General features: G+C 41.0%; 1 protein-coding gene across 1 annotated transcript in view; it reads left to right on the top strand.

Annotated features, from left to right (window-relative positions):
- LOC311047020 (uncharacterized protein) overlaps positions 1-20,469 on the top strand; it is a gene marked incomplete at its 5' end in the record, with an annotated part of 81,390 nt that overhangs the window by 22,247 nt on the left and 38,674 nt on the right. Inside the window, one exon of the mRNA XM_084059603.1 lies at positions 19,367-19,469. Within this exon, the coding sequence (XP_083915729.1) occupies positions 19,367-19,469 (103 nt within the window). The remainder of the gene's footprint in view (positions 1-19,366; positions 19,470-20,469) is intronic.

Below are 20,469 nucleotides of genomic sequence, written 5' to 3' on the forward strand. Positions count from 1 at the left end.
TGTAAGTTTATTACATTAATTTAATTGAAATTTAGCATATACTGTAACTATGTTGTGTTTTGTGCATGATGCAACCTCATTTCAAAATCCTTACGGATTTTAAAGCTCCTGAGCCCCAGCCAACTTAAAGACCAGCTGAAATGAATAATATGTTTGCACACTTTTAGATCATATCCCTTTGTCATAATGGGGACATAGAGTGTTATTTAAAAAACATATTAACAAGAGGGTTTGACTAAATAATAACTACATTGGATCCATGGAAACTAGAAACGGTTTAGGACATGCAAGGTTTCCACCCGACAGAGACGATATACAGTGTCGTGGTCTTTCATTCATTGAAAGGGTTGTGTGATTAACTCAGTACATTATATCTACTGTAGATTACTCAGCGACTACGATAAGTATAGCTACTACATTTTAGGTGTGGTTTTTGATCGAACCCTCCTTCATCCTGTGTGTTCGACCCATTCAAACCGGGAACATTATCATGTGTCATTTTTAGATTTCTTTGGGCTATTCAAAAATAGCAGATCTACAAGCTCATAGCGCGGCACCGAGTGCCGCGCTATGAGCTTGTAGATCTGCTATTTTTGAAAAATCTTGAACATTTTAGCAAATCTTATAAAATCTGAATGAATATTAAATATTATTTTTTAAAGCACATTTTTTTACTCAAAGCTTTGCTTATGGGGGGGGGGGGTCCCTGGAACAAAATCTTTTGGGATGGGGGTCGGCGCTCAATTACATATCGTTTTGGGGGCTCTTGACATGAAGAAGTTTCATGAATTTTTTTTCCCCCAAAAGCAAAGATCTGAATACAAAAATATATATATTAAAAGATTTCCACACATTTTCAGATTTTATTTTTTTCAAAAATAGCAGATCTACAAGCTCATAGCGCGGCACTCGGTGCCGCGCTCGCTATGAGCTTGTATATCTGCTATTTTTGAATAGCCAGAGAAATCTAAAAATGACACGGATGCGTTCCCGGTCTAAAAGGGTTAAGAAGTGAAACGTTCCTTTGCACTTTGAATTTGAACGCAACATCAGGTGTTCATCTAGTCCGTGGTTTAAACTTTACGATATCACTCAACAAGGTAATCTCTCCCCACAGGGCATCCATAGGCGTAATGTTATAGACAGAGTATGTATTAGGCTTGGTGGAAAGTTAAGTCCATACATCCTTAATGTGAATGTTGTTTTTTTCCTTTGGACACAACACATTTTTTTGAAGAGTATCCTATATCCCAGATGAAAAAGTGATATGGACCATAGTGTATTCGAAACTAATGGGATCACGTTGAAGGGTTACATTTTATTATAACATTATACTGCATAAGCCTGTGTTCTAGAATAATGGCCATCAAAGCCTCATTTCAGTGCAGCTTTAAACAATCAAGCTGAGTGGTTGTACTGCAATGTACTGCATGACATTTGACATTCAAGCCTAGAGAAAAATGGAGTGAATATCAATGTAAAAAAGGAAGAGCAGCTGACACGTAATGTGGGATGGACTATATATCCCTTAATATTAACTTTTACACTTATATCCACTTCACACCTGGCATCCCCATTTTGGGTTTGTCACACTTTTTTTGGGGCTTATACTGTAGGCATTTAAAAAAGTCTAAATCTTCAAAGACTTCAAAGGCAGATGCCTAGTTTTATGCTCCAGTTATGCAGTACCCGTTTGTACCCGTTGCCAGCAGTGGTGGAAAAAGCAGTGGTGGAAAAATGTTTCACGTAAAAGTATCAATACTGCAATGTAGAATTACTCTGTTACAAGTAAAAGTCCGGAATTCAAAATTTACTTGAGTAAAGTACAAAAGTATTGGTATCAAAATGTACTTAAAGTACCAAAAGAAGTATTTACTCATAGTCTTTTGAATAAAATTACATTTAGTTTTAGTCATATTTTAGTCATCTGAAATGTTTTTGTCTCATTTTAGAAGAAATGTAAGATTGTATTCAACTAAAACTACAGTTGATTTAGTCAACTAAATGTAATGGGTTTAGTTAAAGTGTATAAGGCATTGTTTTTGAATGATTCTCATTCTTAGTACATATATATTTTACACGTATATTTGTTTCAAAGGACAGTTAAACTTTACACTCATTCAGTGTGTCAATCAATCTTTTAATTTACAAACTAAGATAAGCAACTCTGGGTCATTCACTAGTCCCTCCCTCTCCACTAGTCCCTCCCTCTCCACTAGTCCCTCCCTCTCCACTAGTCCCTCCCTCTCCACTAGTCCCTCCCTCTCCACTAGTCCCTCCCTCTCCACTAGTCCCTCCCTCTCCACTAGTCCCTCCCTCTCCGCTAGTCCCTCCCTCTCCACTAGTCCCTCCCTCTCCACTAGTCCCTCCCTCTCCACTAGTCCCTCCCTCTCCACTAGTCCCTCCCTCTCCACTAGTCCCTCCCTCTCCACTAGTCCCTCCCTCTCCACTAGTCCCTCCGTAACATTTTGTGTAGTTTTTATATGTTGATGAAACTGTTGATATATCTAGTCATCCCACTGAGCATTTTTCGGGCTATTAGACGTCTAAAATACGTCTAAGGGGTAGGCTAAAACGGGGTTATAATTGGTCTACTGGTGAAAGTTTTTTAGCGGTCTAGGCTTAGCCTAGACGTTGATTAGCTGTTTTTTAAACGTCTATTTATAGACCGTTTATATTATAGACGTTGAAATGACGTCTATAATATAGACGTCTATAAATAGACGCTTAAAAAACAGCTAATCGCTAAAAGAAATTCACCAGTAGACCAATTATAACCCCGTTTTAGACGGAGGTCTAATAGACGACTATGGCTCAGTGGGATAGTTTTTGTCATCATAGCATAGTTTTTATTTAGTTTTCGTCGAGAAGTTTTCGTTTGAGAAAAGGTAGTCAACGTACATTTATCGTCATAGTTTTAGTCGACAAAATGAACACTGAAAGGGAGACAGACAGACAGACAGACAGACAGATACAGAGATTTGTGCAGTATTGTCTGGACAATTGCCAATCTGACCGACTTCCCACTTGGCAGTGAGTGCACTTACTTGTGTCCTCGGCGATCGGTCGGGTGGTTCTGTGCTGGAGAAACACACACACACACACACACACACACACACACACACACACACACACACACACACACACACACACATTCCGTGCATTTATAGATAGACGGCAAAAATAGCGGCTCATAACCCATCGCATTGCGACACACAAGCTTCTTCATTATAGGAAGCTTGTCAGAGTAGGCTCATAACAATGATACTGTACCTTTTGATCCCATCTCTAGTTCAGCGTAGAGTTTAGGTCCCATAGCCCAAGGTCATGGCTCGACACTGACCGTTTTGGTCATACATGCTCCTGTAATTTAATCTGTGCGACCTTGAAATATAATTGGGAGCATTTGGGCGAGTGCAAATAATTGCTCTGGTGCTTTTTTCTTCTTCTTTTTTTTCAGTCAAACAACCCTTTCTCTTTTATGCTCAGTATGTGCCTTGTGAGCTAGACACTCTGTACGTAGGGAAATGTCTGTCTCTTTTTATAGTTTGCTCATTGGCACAATGTAGCGGAGTGTTGCTGCGCCAACATTCCAACGTTTTCAGTGTGATCTTAACCCATCGAGACCTGAAGCCGATTCTACATGTCTCCTAAATCTCAACAGTATTCTGAAAAACGTATGTTTCTATATCAGTGGTGCTCAATCTTTTTCATGTCAAGGACCCCTAAAATGATATGTGTTTGCCCGCGGACCCCCATCAAAATATGTGAAAAATGTTCACTTTAAAAATATATATATTCAAAGATTTTCAGTTTTCACACATTTTCACGATTTTTCAAAAATAGCAGATCTACAAGCTCGTAGCGCGGCACTCGGTGCCTGCTATGAGCTTGTATATGTGCTATTTTTGAATAGCCCAAAGTGCAAAATAATGCTTTTTAGCTCAAATCAAAAAATGACACAGTTCCAGGTCTTAATGGGTTAAACTTGGGGATATAATGGGGGAAAAAATCATCATAAAAGGGATACAGACAGACGGACAGATACAGATATTTGTGGATTTATAGATATTTCCGGTCACCCTCTGATACCACCGACTTCCCACCCTGCAACCACATCGCTGCCTCGGGTCCTCGGACTCTTCAGTGGTCCACACCCCGATTAATGTCTAAACTAATGTCTCCGGTAGACTCAAAGAGTCTCCATTGAGTCTCCTACCGGTAGGAGACTCAATGGAGACTCTTTGAGTCTACCGGTCATCAAATTATTGGCTTAGGAATGCGAGAAAAACAAAAAAATCTCCATGAATTCAAGGCTTCATGGGGTGACTAATGGATAGAAAATAAGTAATTTTTTTGGGTGAACTACTCCTTTAACCTTGCAGGCGGCAGGCAGACACGCAAACAGACACGCTGAGATTCCATGCATTTATACAAGGAATTTATATACAGTATATATACAAACAAAACGTCGCTTGTCTACACCCTCCCTAATGAACCAACCAGTAGCCAGTAGGGGTCAGCAGTGACACAAAGGACTTACAGTACAATAGGAACTGGAGGAATTGGCTGACTATTTTGGGAGAGGAAGGGAGAAAAGGAAAGTAGAGATGCAAAAAAAACCTGGTTCCCATGGGCAAAAGGGTAGATCAGCGCCACTAGAACCATTTAGTAAATATGGCCCTTAGGGATATAGCACTTTCAAGTCCTGTTGGCCAGCAGCACGCACCAGGTCTGAGTGATATATCCCAGCTGTTATTATGGTTAGAGACCTGGTAAAGTCAACCTAAGCCGACAAATCTCTGTCCTCTATGCTGGAAGTCTGGGAATACCCTGATCTCCTATGGGAATATATATCACGCTTCTCCTCAGGGTTGCCAGATCTGCCTATAACAATTTCCCCGCAAGATTTTATTTGAAAATAGCCGATCTACAAGCGATGCGACGCGTTGTGAGCTTGTAGATCTGCTATTTTCAAATAGCTGATGTATATGTTGAAGTGCTCGCGTGGCCCATAGTCGCTCCTTATGGGCTGGTTTTCCTAGACCTGGTTGCTTGTTTCTCTCACAGAATCTGGCAACACTGCTTCTCCTGCCTATGTGCTCGGAGTACCATTCTAAGGACACAATGTTTGTGAGCGTGGCGTTTTGCTTTACCCTATAGGCTTATGGTAAGCATTTTGTGGGGTGCTTATTATTCAGCACATCTAGCATTATATATGCTGTATAAATGTCTTTTTTTGTGAATTGCTTTGGCAGTTTTTTGCTTTATTTAGAGAGTGATATGTAACTGAGGACAGAGAGAGGGAAGACGGATTATAACTATTTTGAATGTGGTCACTAGCTGCCATAACTGGCTGCGCCACCAGACGCACCCATATCTAGTGTTATTAACAACTAGCATGGGATGGATTGATTAAAGGTTCTATGACATTAATTTAAAAAAAAAATGTGTTTGGGGGGTTTTATGACCTCAATTACACCCAAAAAATCTGAACTTTCTGAACTTTGAACATTCAGTGGATTTTCTGTGGTCTGGGGTTTTCTGAATAATTAGGCTGAAAAGTAATCTGAGTTTGGCCCTTGGGCAGTGAGGTCACAGCCGATTAATCCCGCCCACTCTCCTCCTCGCCCCTCCCCTCCCCTATCCTTTCCTTTGGGGGGTGCGGAGCAGAGGCGATGATTGACAGGCACTAAAGGTCCTTACACACCGGCGAATATAGCGAATATACGCAAAATTCGGACTTGTTCCGAATAATTAAAAGACGCTTTTTCGCTTCGCTTTTTCGCTTTTTCACTCCATGTACGGAGCCATTGACTTTATAAGGTTTTAAAAAAAAACGCATTATTCGCTCGAAAAAATCGCCCCGGTGTGTAACAACCTTTACTGTGCACATTTTTTTTTTGGTTTTGCAAAGAGTGTAGACTCCTCATAGCTTACACACACACACACACACACACACACACACACACACACACACACACACACACACACACACACACACCCCAACGCAAATAAAGTTGAGTCGGGGCTAGTTTTATTCCAGTATATCAACTGTGCTGTCTCTCTGCTCAGGGTCACACCAAGCTGCATAGGCCCATACCGCCAATTCTATTTCCAACCCGCGTGGCTTCCCTTTGCCTTTTGTCTCTTAACGGTAGAAACAGTGCGAGTGGGGAGAGACAGAAAGCAGCAGGATGAATGGGCGGCAGAGGCGAGCGCCGAGGTGGGCCAGAAAGATTAGCCGCGAAATTGACACTGACAAATCTCATACATTACGGCTTCCTGGGAGGCAGCTATCGGTAGAGGAAGGCGGCAGGTACCTCCATATCCCATAAATGGCACTGGCTTTCTTTTAACCCCTTAAAACCGAGAAGGCGTCCGTGTCGTTTTTAGGTTTTTAGCTAAAAAAAAGCATAATTTTATACTTTGGTTATTTAAAAATAGCAGATCTACAAGCTCATAGCGCGTCACACGTTTTTGCAAATCTTTGAATTTATATATTTTTTAAAGCGAACCTTTTTAACTCAAATCTTTGTTTCTGGGGGTCCCTGGAACAAAACGTTTTGAGACGGGGGTCCGCAGCCAAATACATTTAATAATTTTGGGGGTCCTTGACATGAAAAGGTTCGAGCACCACTGATATACATACATACGTCTTAATGGGTTAACCCTCTAAGACCGGGAACGCATCTGTGTAATTTTAAGATTTTTTTTGGCTGTTCAAAAATAGCAGATCTACAAGCTCATAGCGCGGCACCGAGTGCTGCACTATGAGCTTGTAGATCTGTTATTTTTTTTTAAATCGTGAAAAATGTGTGCAAATCTTTGGATATATGTATTTTTAAAGCGAACATTTGTAACTCAAATCTTTGCTGCTGGGGGGATTCTGCAAATGTCTTCTAAATCCTTTCTTTGTTTTTTGAAATTTTGAAAATATGTATTTTGAAAAAACATATTTGCTATAATATCAGTGGTTCTCAAAAATGATATAGCCGTGGACCCAGGGACCCCCAGAAGTTGTAAGAGTCAAAAATGTTCGATTTAAAAAATACATATTTGCACACATTTTCACGATTTTTCAAAAAATAGCAGCTATGAGCTTGTATATCTGCTATTTTTGAACAGCCAAAGAATTCTTGACAATGACAGAGATGCGTTCCCGGTCTTAAAGGGTTAATACTGTGCACCGCGGCATGTTTGGAAGGTGGAACCTCCCCCTCCGTCGTCCGCCGTCTACGGTTAGAGCCAGATAAGAAAAGCCAGGTGTGCTGGTGAGACATTCCATTTGACTAATGTGTTTACGGAGAAGAATAATGAATAGAGTGAAAGAAACCAGAGTAATTAATTTGAGCTGTTGCTTGCTAAATAACAAAGCAAATACGGGCAAAACTGTTTCATTTCCCTTCGGAACCCGGTAGTTTCTCCAGCGCCTGCTTTAATGAGATAAAACAAGCCTTTCTTTGATAAAGAGGCCTAGTTACTGATGTTTGGTAGCCTTTTGATCTGTTCTAAGGGTGTTTGTTCGTGTTTTCTTTCGTGTTTGAATAAAGAGGTTGAGAGATCTCTCCAAAACGCCATCATAAACATAGCTCAACCTTCCTCTGAAGCCACTACGGAATATCCTTTAGCACGTGTGAAGCAGCCAGATGGTTATCACTGATTAATCTTAGGCAGGTATACTATTCATTCTTGCTTTGGTCATGTTTGTGGCATTTGCGGGCCTGTTCAAAACCTTTGTTTGTGCCCTGAGACATCAAAGGGGGGGTCTGTCTTACTGAAATAGGTCTTTGGCCTTTTGTGTTGTAGCACTTGGTGTTGGTTAAATGTTATCGCCTTGTGCCTTAACCCCGCTGAAGAGGTTCATGGTGTATTCCGCCTACCTTATTTATTTTGGAACGTCAACTAGTTTTCCTGAAAAGAAATGTGCCCTTGCTGTTGCCTAGCAACATAGGAAGTGCATAGGACTGAGCACCTTGCAGGAGGAGAGCTCCTTCCAACTACCTTGAAACTCGTCCTTTCTTCTATGTGTTTAGGACCGTGATTCTCAAACTTTTTTTATGTCAAGGACCCCCAAAATGTTACGTATTTGCCTGCGGACCAACCATCTCATAAATATTTTGTGCCAGGGACCAAAGAGTTGAGTTAAAATATGTATGTTGTGTTAAAAAATATTATATGTATTCAAAGATTTGCACACATTTTCAAGAGTTTTCTAAAATAGCAGATCTATGGCCAAAGTATAAAATATGGTTAAAGTGGTTAAAATGATTGTGACGCTATTCATGGGGTCCCCCCCAAGGACCCCATGAAGGGGTCCCCGGACCCCACTTTGAGAACCAATGCTTTAGGAAGTCTTTTGTCGATTGTCGATTAATGACCTGACATTGACAATAGTGAAACAATGAAAACAAGAAAAAAAAAAAAAGACGATACAAAATGTTGTGTTTGTTTATGTTATGTATATGTTAAGCATACAATAGATAAAAACATTTCATTATCTGCTTTTGTCAGCCCGCAAAATGTATATATAGTTATATAGCTTATCCCATATCAGCTCAGAAAGAGGCGAATCAGGATGAAAAGTGTGAGATTGCATGGTGAGCAGGCACACTTAGGCCAAACTTTGCTATGCATAATATCAGCTAAAAATAACCCACGCTCTAAACTTCTGTCAAATAAATAGTGACAAATATCACAATATGAAGTTTAGTTTGTTTAATAGCAGCCATAGGAGCTGAACCAAGTTACGGTCGGGAAGCGTTCTGGCGAGGGCAATAGCAGAGTTATGTACAACACACACACGCGCACACACACACACAAACACACACGCACACGCGCGGTATTTCACACAAGCCATTAAATTCAATCACACGTTTTTATTTTGGTGGTTCATCAAGGAGACAAGCTGTTAAATATTCATGCGTGCGTCGTGTTCTTAAAATAAGGCTCATTAGCTCTCCCAGCCTCTTTAAAGTTCCCCCTCAGTCTTGTCACCCTCAGAAAAGCAACACAAACATCCTATTCGTTGGACCGAAGTCTGTATAGAATCTCTCCACTCAGTAGAGGGGGTTGATGCATATTGTCCTGTAGAATATCCTCTCGCCCTCCCCCTCTCTCCTTTTGTCCTCCCTCCCTTTTCTGTCTCTCTCTCTCTCTCTATCCCCTCTCTCACGCTGCGTCTTGTTTTTGAAGTCTGACTATAGCAGCAGACTGTTCGATTTTAATTGCCGTTGAAGTGGTAGCATTGAAATGAGCGAAATTCTTCTAATTGTAATGAGAGAATAATTTCCAAGTGAGTGAGTGTGGCAAAGCAAATTATTACTGGTGTAATGAAATAATTAGCAGACTAACATAACCATAAATCATACTCCCTAACCTGAACCGCACAAAGCACAGACAAATTACTCAAAGTTATTATTGCACTTGTACAGAATAAAAGACACCGCGCTTCTGCTTCCTGACGTTTCCATCTCAAATTTGTCATGCGGTGAAGTGGTTTCACAATAGGGGCCTGAAGCCCTTTTCTATTGTGCCTGAAGTCGGGGACAATCAATCAGACGGTATTCTGCTGTATGGCTGTGGCCCTGTCAGAACACAGTACATACACACTTTATGTCCCAAACTTACTGGTTGAGAAACGCAGATTTACGTAATGCTTGCTCCACACTATGCGTGGTCTTAGGTTATATGTTAAAGGGATAGTTCACCCCCAAAATGACTTTCTATCGATTAGTCACCTCATGGAGACTTTTTGTTTTTGTCACTTTCCTAAGCCAATAATTTGATGACCGGCAGTGGTTCCGGTAGGAGACACAAAGACCATTTCTGTCATGAATGTCCATGAATTCAAGTCTCCATGGGGTGACTAATCGATAGAAATAAAGTCATTTTGGAGGTGACCGTGAACTATCACTTTAACTTGTTTTGTAATACTCATAGTAAGTTGTATGACGATGGTCAGCTTTCCAGCTTGCCAGTTTCTGTGACACAGTTATGGAGAGTTGGACATGGGCATTTAGAACCACCCACAGAGACAAGGTCACCCCAGTGTGAGCCCGCCTCGGACTCACCCTGACCCGGTCATCCTCCCATTCCTTTGAGCATAGCCAAGATAAAAATGTCCATCTGAACCTATTCAACCATCCTTGATGATGTCCCTGACACAGATCGGAGATTCAGTACAGGCCAGGGCAGGATTTTTTCTTTTATTTACCTACAGTTCACACGGTGGTGATTTAAATAAATCCCAAGATCCATGAGCCATTTCTGTCATTTTTACTAGCCAATTAGATTTGAGACTGATGATTGGCTACCTGCCAGCTGCCAGTAATCAGGCTTACACGTAACCGCCACGGCCAATTCAGTAAGTGGCAGGTGTTGACTTCCCGCTGGATTTCAGTGTAAATCGCTTTCTGAGAGGCAATGTTAAACCCATTAAGACCTGAGGCAATTCTTAATTAAAAAAAAAATCCTAACAGTTTTTTGAAAAAAAAAAAAAAAAAAAAATGTTTCAAGATTTTTCTAAAATAGCAGATCTACAAGCTCATGAGCTTGTATATCTGCTATTTTTGAATAGCCAAAGAATTCTAAAGTGTCACAGATGCGTTCCAGGTCTCAATGAAGGTCTAGTGAAAAAAAATATGTTTTTCACACTTTTAGAGCATTTCCGTGGTCATCCATTTTTGTGTATTTTTACATCAAAAGTCCCTAAAAAGCCAATCTTAATTACTAATCTAATTACACTTTCATGAATATAAATGAATCTTGATTTTGTTCACCTGTGTGATTCCCATAGCTGCCCGTTCCTCCAAACACAGCTGATTTTGATTACAGAGCTGCTCCGTTTTGAATCTCATTTCAAGATGACATCCAGACGGTGTATTACTCATTGAAAACTCAATCAGCACACTGAAATATGTATCTGAAAACATTTTAGTTTAGAAATAAGCAACTTGGTAACAAACATTCTGCACAGTGGCCGTGTCTCTCTCCCTTGGCAAGCCTTGGCAACCCTACAAACAATAACACTGCCCACCAAGTGAGTGAGATCCCACCGTGCCATATACTGTAGCTGAAGGGATGGAACTTTCTGAATTGTGCAGAGGCCGTTTCAGACTGAAACTTCTACCATGGATAGAGCATGCATTGAATGCACCATATGCCCATTTTATTTGAAAAATAATTATTTGTTTTATTCCAAAAAGAGATACTGTATCAGCCATAGTATAGAGCAGTGGTTCTCAACCTTTTCAGACTGTGACCCCCAAAATAATCATATTTGAAGTAGGGACCCCCCCCCCCCCCCCCCCCCGCATTCAATTTAGTTTGAGAATTTAGTCAGACAAACAACGCCTCGCAACGTGAGCTTTCAGAATTTTTGCCACTTTCTTATATTATTTGACAATTTGGCCAATGTTTGACAAGTTTTTATAGTATAGTTTGTTGATTACTTTTGACGCAGTAATGGTCTTTTTCTTTTTTGGTATTAAAAAGGTCTTAAAAGTCAATCAATCATTTATTTCTCATTCTTTTCCCTCTGTACGGGAAATGAGAAATAAATTAGGTAACTACAGTTAAACTCAATGAACGCAGTGATGATACTTCTGTATTGTACATCTTTCATGTAGGCCCATTGGGCCCATGCTTCTTTTATTCAACAGTGCAAACTCTATTGAAAATGAAATGTTAATGAACGAAAGAAAAATCTCTTTTAGGGTAATGGACCTGTGCAAATGTGCTACAAATGCATCTGTGGAATTTGCACAGATTAAAGGTTGCTTCCTTTCATGGGCAGACACACACACACACACACACACACACAAACACACACACACACACACACACACACACACACACACACACACACACACACACACACACACACACACACACACACACACACACACACACACACACACACACACACACACACACACACACACACACACACTGCTCTCAGGAGAGCTTGCAGGCAGGGTCCATAATCTCCATATAGGCAACTTATTTATTAACATCCACTTTATTAACGTGTTCATATTTCATGACCTCCTTCATCAAACTTTCATGCGTTTACATGTCTGCGTTTTTAGAGCAAAAGACACGTCCAAACTGAAAGCTGTATCTGAGACTCCTCAGTAGTTGCAGTGAGAACCGGAATAAAGCTATCTTTGCCATCAACTCAGGGGGGAAATATTGTACTTACTGTACTGCACATATTTTTGCAGAGAGGCTATTTATATATGATTCGTCCGCAGAGAGACTCCCTTACACTATCCAAAAGAAACGTGGATGCAGATTCTACAGTGTCAGTGAGCCAGACTGTGTGTGTGTGTATATTGTATTCCAAAAACACACACACACACACACACACACACACACACACACACACACACACACACACACACACACACACACACACACACACACACACACACACACACACACACACACACACACACGCACGCATGCACGTAATTGCTGAAATAACCATCTTGTCAAATAGTTATTTAATTAATGAAGGACTTTCCCTCCTCTAAAGTATTTTAAATATTGTGCTGTCAACCATTTCATAGAGTAGGTGTCTGCCTTTTTTATAATAAACATTCAGTTTGTAATGCTCTCCAAAAGAGAGTTTAATTCCCAAGGTGAAGAATTTAGTTAGAATAATTATGTTTATACAGTACATGTAGTTTGGATAAAGGAATTAACCCCCAAAAAATATTTGCTCATGTTCATCCTTCAATATTACAAAACATGTTTTTATTTTATGATCCAAGGGCTCGCTCTCCTCCAGAAAGAGCTTAAATGTTGAGCTATCAATCATTTCATAAGAGCAGGTGTCACCTCACAAAAAAAAAATAAAGAAAAAAAAATATCCTACTATCCTACTATAATTCTAGTAAGGGTCAGTCTGTCTGTAGTGGTGAGTGAGTGAAGCTACCCGGTTCTCCTCAGTGGCTGGAGCAATTGCTCTGATTTTACACACAGCCATTGACCATTACCATCTCAACTTAACTGTGAAGCCCGTTTTTCACTTTCATCAAATCTCAGCTTCTTATTAGCGTTTATGTGTCAAACAACGGCGGACTCTTGATCAAACTGCGCATGCGTCGCGTCGCGCCTGTGTGTGTCTACAGCGCGGACTTTTTACCCCCGGTCTCAGTAGCGAGGGGCGGGGCGGGTGCGGGGAGAGACAGGCGAGTTGAGTGAAACGAGTTGGGGAAGCACACTGCTCACGCGACAGGACATGCAATAACCCCGATTGCAACTACTTTCGCCTGCACACTTCACCGGGTATGGTCTAGTATATATAACAGCAGGAAGCAAGTTCTTAACCCATGAAGACCTGAGGCCGATTCTACAAACTTCAAAATAAATCGTTCTCAAACTTTTTCATGCCAAGGCCCCCACATTGATATGTATTTAGCCGCACACCCCCCCTCATCTTAAAATGTTTTCTAACAGGGACCCCCAGAAGAGAAGTTTTGTGTTAAAAAAATGTAAACTTATTCAAAAATGTTCAAAAATCGCCGATAAAGAAGCTTGCAGCCCGTCACTTCGTGTCGCCGATATACACGCGTGCAAGCTTGTATATCGGCGATTTTTGAGAACCACTGTTCTAAAGCACTGTTCTAAATCCTATAGTTTTCAGAAAAAAACTTATGTTGCTATATACGGTACATACCGTTGGCTTAACCCATTGATACCCGGAACGCATCTGTGTCACTTTAGATGTCTTTGGCTATTCAAAAATAGCAGATCTACAAGCTCATAGCGCGGCACCGAGTGCCGCGCTATGAGCTTGTAGATCTGCTATTTTTGAAAAATCTTGAAAACTTTTTTTTAGGATTTTTTTCCAAAAAACTGTAGATTTTTTTAAAGAATCGCCTCAGGTCTTAATGGCTTAAAATCTAAACGGGACATACAGTAGATGCTTTCCGGGTTTTAATGGGTTAAACAAAGCTCTTCTTCACCCAGCCCATCCTGCCAGAACGCTCGCTCAGTCCATCCATAGGGAGCGTGGTCTTGGACAGGAACAAGGCACGTGAACGGACAGCATTCCAAGTTGGAAGTCATCTCGCAGACACTGAGACCAGTGGTGTAAAGTAACTAAGTACATTTACTGAGGTAGTAAATATAACATAATATATATATGGTATTTTTTACTTTACTTTACTTGAGGTATTTTCACTTTACTGGAGTATTTCCAATTTTCAGTACTTTTATCTCAGAGGCAAATATTATACTTTTACTTCACTACAATCGTTTGAAAACTTTAGACTAGTTACTTTGTAGGTTTTGATTATTATTACAAAACATACATTAACCACCGCAGCCCCATACTGTGTATACTTTGGCTATTTGAAAATAGCCGATCTACAAGTTCACAACGCGTCGCAATGTAGATCTGCTATTTTTTTTCCCAAAAGATATTTATACATCTGAAAACTTAATTCTGCAGAATGAGTACTTTCTACTTTTGGTACTTTAAGTACATTTTGATACCAATACTTTTGGAATTTTTCCCCAAGTAATTCTTTTTTATTCCGGACTTTTACTTGTAACAGAGTATTTCTACATTATGCAGTATTGATACTTTAAGTAAACAATGTGAGTACTTTTCCCACCACTGACTGAGACCCATGCAGAAAGGACAGGCCCGGTGCCAGTAGAGAGGCTCTCCCCCTCTCTCTCTCTCTCTCTCTCTCCCTCCCTCTTTCTCTGTGGACATGGCATTCAGGCTGCCTGTGCCAGCCCACAGTATGTCTGGGGTAATGTGTTGCCCTCAGATTGCTGGAGCCCTGCTGAGCCTGTGGGACGCGAGATTAGCCTGCGCCCAGACCTGATATCCAGTGGCCTGTGCCAAAACGCTGATAGATGAATGGACAGAGAGAGAGAGAGAGAGGAGGAAAGGGAGATGGCTGGGGGGGAAGGAGAGGGAGATGGAGTGTATTCCATATAGTCTGTCCATGACACTGTACAAACAGCCATGGTATTGTAATGACAGTTATTGTATCCGAAATTCAATTGCATCCACTATTAACCCATTGAGACCTGAAGCCGCTTCTACACGTCTCCTAAATCTCAACAGTTTTCTGAAAAACGTATGTTTCTATATCAGTGGTGCTCAATCTTTTTCATGTCAAGGACCCCCAAAATGGTATGTTTTTGGCCACGGACCCCCATCAAAATATTTTGTTCCAGAGACCCCCAGAAGCAAAGATTTGAGTTAAAAATGTTCGCTTTAAAAATATATATATTCAAAGATTTGCACACATTTTCACGATTTTTGAATAGCCCAAAGTGTAAAATAATGCTTTTTAGCTCAAATCTAAAAATGACACAGTTCCAGGTCTTAATGGGTTAATATAAAAAAGTTATGTTGACGTTATTCAAAGTCAAAATGGTGCACAGTAGCAATATAATATCTATCTACCAGTGCAGTGAAATACTGTACCTATTTACATTGTGTAAGGAAGGTTTTCATGAAGGCACAGACTGTTACGCATGAATAAGGCTAGTGTAAATGGAAGTGCTGAAGGGAGTTATAATTATTACACTAAGTGGTGACAGTTACTATGCATCCCATTGGCCCTATTTTGCGCCCGAGTCGCGCTACCCACGATTCGGGGATTTAGCATTGGGGGCAAGGGGCGTTCCCGTGGCCGAGTTGCAATCTTCCGCCACCAGCCTTATCCCTAAAACACCTGGGCTACCCCTTACATTAAAGGAGACACACCATGAATTTAAAACAAATATTTGATATTTAATATCATATGGTGTATGTCCCTCAAACCATTTTCAAAAGGTTTGAGCCTAAATCAACACTCAGATATACTCATCCCAAGTCAATTCTCTCAGGCTTATAAAGCACTTTCAGCTGCAATACCAAAACGTCCTGTTGGGCAGAGGGGTGCTGTACTGCGGTACTGAGCAATTCTGTCTGTCAAAATACATGGGCAGAAAGTTTCGTGATGTAAGCAAACTTGCCATTCTGAGATGGCCTGTTCAGACACGCCCATTCTTAAAATCTCTGAAATGAGAATGAATGACTGAATGTTTAGAAAAAATATTTTTTGGGGTACAAGAGACACTGAGGAGCCCAAAAAATACCAAAAAAATAAAAAAAAGTGAAATTCATGGTGTGTCTCCTTTAATAAAACCAATCAGTGTGGCAGGTGCCATTGCCTAAGATCCGGCTGCGCTATGCCTCATGCCCAGTGCTATCGTACCCTCTCTCTGCCCATGGAAGAGGCAGTCCGACATTGATTGCCTTGGAATAAAATAATACTTGATACACAGAATTACCCAAACACTTTCGCCCCGGGTCAAATTCGGTGACCTCGGAACAATCGCCACCCGGTATTCCTAAACTTAACCTCAGTGAAACTATACCTAAACCTAACCTTATTCCTAAACCTAACCTCAGTAAAACTATACCTAAAACCTTATTCCTAAACTTAACCTCAGTGAAACTACAGTATACCTAAACCTAACCTTATTCCTAAACCTAACCTCAGTAAAACTATGCCTAAACCTAACCTTATTCCTAAACTTAACCTCAGTAAAACTATACCTAAACCTAACCTTATTCCTAAACTTAACCTCAGTAAAACTATACCTAAACCTAACCTTATTCCTAAACTTAACCTCAGTAAAACTATACCTAAACCTAACCTTATTCCTAAACTTAACCTCAGTAAAACTATACCTAAACCTAACCTTATTCCTAAACTTAACCTCAGTAAAACTATACCTAACCCTAAAGGTATTCCTAACCTTAACGAAAATAAATAAAGACAATGGTGGCGAGTGTGTTTTGGGGCGAACGTTCCGGTTACCACATTTAACGTCGGACACATCCCTACGTTAAATAAGCTCTAGCCTTTGATTGCCTTTGAACAAAAACATATTTGTTACACTTAAGTATCACCCACATGTTACTGATTATAGTGAACGATATGTTATTGCAATCCGTTCTTTATTTCCTGTGCAATGGATTAATCAAATTGAAGTGTGTGTTTTGGAGCGAATGGCATTGCACAGCACATAAAAGATAGTCGGCATAATGTTGTGCGGGGTAGCGCCGCCGTACGATAGCGTTTAGTTTGTGCGTAATTAACGGATAGCGGGTAGTGCCAAGGCATAGCATTGCGCACCAGATAGGGCCCCATGTCTATAATGTTTTATAAGCATACTTCTAATCCATTGTAATCAATTCAATCATTTCAATTATAGGCTGCAGATGAATTTTAGAACACATGTGCAGAATCGGGTCAGCATTCATGGCTGTCCCACTAGATAGTGTTGGGTTGTTTGAGGGCAGTGTTGTCCCTGATGCTTTGATGTGACATTCAATGTACTAGTAGATAGATTTTTTATTATAGTGTCCTGCACCACAAGATGCCCAGCCCGCACAGGCTTACAAGACACTCTCATTCTTATCCTGGATTTCTTTCAAATAAATAATTTCTCATATCATTTTACAGTGGATAGTGGAAAACAAAATGAAACTCATCCTCCACAACTCCCAGGTATTACTACTTCATTTTGAAGCAACAGGCTGAGCTAAACAAGCAATTCTGAGTCTCGCAGTCACAGTGACAAGCCAAAGTGGCGGAGGTAGTGCACATTTCCACAATTTCATATAGTTTAGGAGTGTAGACAACAAGCCCCATGTGTGTTTTGAGAAATGTGGTCTCAACTTTACCACTTCAACTTCACTCAGCACTTGGTATGGGTGCTCTATTGTAGCGTAGCAATAATTATGAGGTATCTTGCAACCACTAGCTAAAGCCCTGGAACTTGCAGGGGTTTGCAGTATGAAACGCCTCCCTTAGAGCACCCCGGGAGACTTTTCTGGAAATACGGATACAATTTTCCTTGTATATAACCTTCAGCGCTGCTGCTATATTGAAAAATAAAATGCTGCTCATTTGGGAGTAAAATCTCAAACAAAGGCTCTGCATCCATAAAAGGCTGTCGTTTCGATCCACGTTCGGCGGAGCAGATTCAGGCTGTGCCTTTTGATGACATCACATATTAGTTCTCTGGTTAGGGAGCCCAGGGACACGAGTACTAGCCTGTGTTGTGTGTTCACAAATATTGATTGAACGTCGTAGGCCACTGGAATAACATAGCATAGGAATTTTGAGCAGCGTTTCCACTGAATAGGGATAAATGGAACGGTCTCGCTGTTTCTATATTAACCTAACCAAAGAATAGAAGCGCCAGGCTGCGGCTTTCGTAAAAAAAAACACATTTAGAGTTTATTCGATTTCATAAGTCTTAGAAACTACTGGCTCGTTTCCAAGAAACTACTGGCTTGTCGCAGGGGGTAAAGTACATAAGTACTATACTGCAGAGTCTACCGGTTCGAATCCACCGCAGTGTATATAGTGTTATGAACCGCGTTCCGTGGCTGTATTCAGGGGAGGGAAGCAGTGCAGGGAGGGAGACAGCGGGGGTTGTTGAACAACTATCGAGTTGGATAGAGGTGCTACATCCTCATGGAGAGAGCTCCGCAGTGGCAGGTGAGCCAGCAGTGTGTGTACGATAGGAGTGGCAACACAGACATGTGTATGGAGGATGAATTAGCATAACGACTAAATTGGTGTAAAAAAAAAAATTTGGCTACTCTAGCCCATTAAGACCTGAAACGTATCTGTGTCACTTTTTCATTTGAGCTAAAAAGCGCGGTTGTATATCTGCTATTTTTGAAAAATGTGTGCAAATCTTTGAATATATATTTAGTCTTTTAAAGCAAACATTAACTCAAATCTTTGCTTCTGGGGGTCCCTGGAACTAAATATTTTGAGATGGGGGTCCGCGGCCAAATACATATCATTTTGGGGGTCCTTGACATGGAAAAGTTTGAAATCCACTGATTGCGGAAGGAGGCGCGCAAATAAGTCCGTAAATACAGTACACAATATTTTCGAGCTGCGTTCGCTTCCAGCGTTCGCGCGTCTTACTTGTATAGAAACATACGTTTTTCAGAAAACCCTTTTTAGAAGACGTTTTGCAGATGGGCTAGAATAAAAGTCAATTCATTCAGATTGCTCATTACGCATAATGACACCCTGGCTGACCTTGGCATCACTGGGACAGCACTGGGACAGTCGTTCTCCTCCCACCTGCCTAGTCAGAAACGTACCAGTTTTCTTGGAAAGGTTTTATTTTATCCCCCCGTAGACCGTATACCCTCCTGATCGGGGTCCCCCATGGGGGTCTGTACAGTACATGGCCCGCTCCTTTTCTCCCTCAACACCAAATCTCTTGGCTCACAAGCTCTCCTATCACGGTTATACACACTGATGACACTCAACAGTTTTTTCTTCCTCCCTCCCCCTCTGCCACTCAGGTTGAAGAGTGCATCGCTGCATGTGTGGCTGACATCTCACAGTGGATGTCTTCCCTCCACCTCAAGCTCAACGTAGATGAGACTGAGCTTCTCTTCTTCCCAGGTAAGCAGGAACTCACTGTTTCCATAGAGCATTTCGTCGACTAAAACTATGACGAAAAATGTTCGTCGACTACCTTTTTTTCACTGACGAAAACTAAATAAAAACTAAGCTGCGATGACTAAAAACTAAGATTAAATGTAGTCACAATTTCGTCAACAATTAAAAACTAGACTAAAATGTTAGTGAGGGGACTAGTGGAGAAGAGATCCAGTGGAACTAAAAGACACGTCATTTTATGTTTGATTGCGCTCGGGTGTTGTGCTCTGAAAATAGCAGATCTACAAGCTCACAACGCGTCGCAGCGCGACGCGTTGTGAGCTTGTAGATCTGCTATTTTCAGCATGCAACCAAGTGTAAAATCAGCCGTTACGACGCCATCAAGGCACCGCCAAAATACATAGTCGACTAAATCAACTGTAGCTTTAGTTGACTATAATCTTATGATATTTAGTCGACTAAAACTAGACTAAAACTAAAACATTTCATTTGACTAAAATTAAATGGAATTGTATTCAAAAGACTATGACTAAAACTAAATCAAAATGTGCTGTCAAAATCAACACAGCCATAGACAACTCCCTAGTGGTTTCTGTTCCAAGTCCCAACTGCCAAAAGCCTGGGTGGGTCAGCGCTCCTTCAGCGGACACATTGCGGAGGTCTCTCGTTCCTTTCATTTCCTCGTCTCCCCTCTTTTCCGCTCCTTTCATTGGCTCTCGGCTGCTGCCCGCACCAAGTACAAAACACAGATGTTGACCTACAAGGCAACCAAAAGCATGGCACCCCCATACCTTCAAGGCATGTTCCAACCCTTCAACCCTTCCCGCTCACTTAGCTAACAAAAGGATAGCTGTACGAGCCAACATGGCCGACAAGATTCTATTTCTCCGGCTAGATGTAAATGAATCTGCCATAATGTAATACACGCCACGGGCATGTGCAGATACGTGCATGTCGCATGTGCACTACCCAACTGATCGCTACACTTCTAACACGGCGCTGC

Source organism: Gymnoscopelus microlampas, assembly GCF_963454915.1.
Source record: "Gymnoscopelus microlampas genome assembly, chromosome: 6".
NCBI lineage: Eukaryota > Metazoa > Chordata > Actinopteri > Myctophiformes > Myctophidae > Gymnoscopelus > Gymnoscopelus microlampas.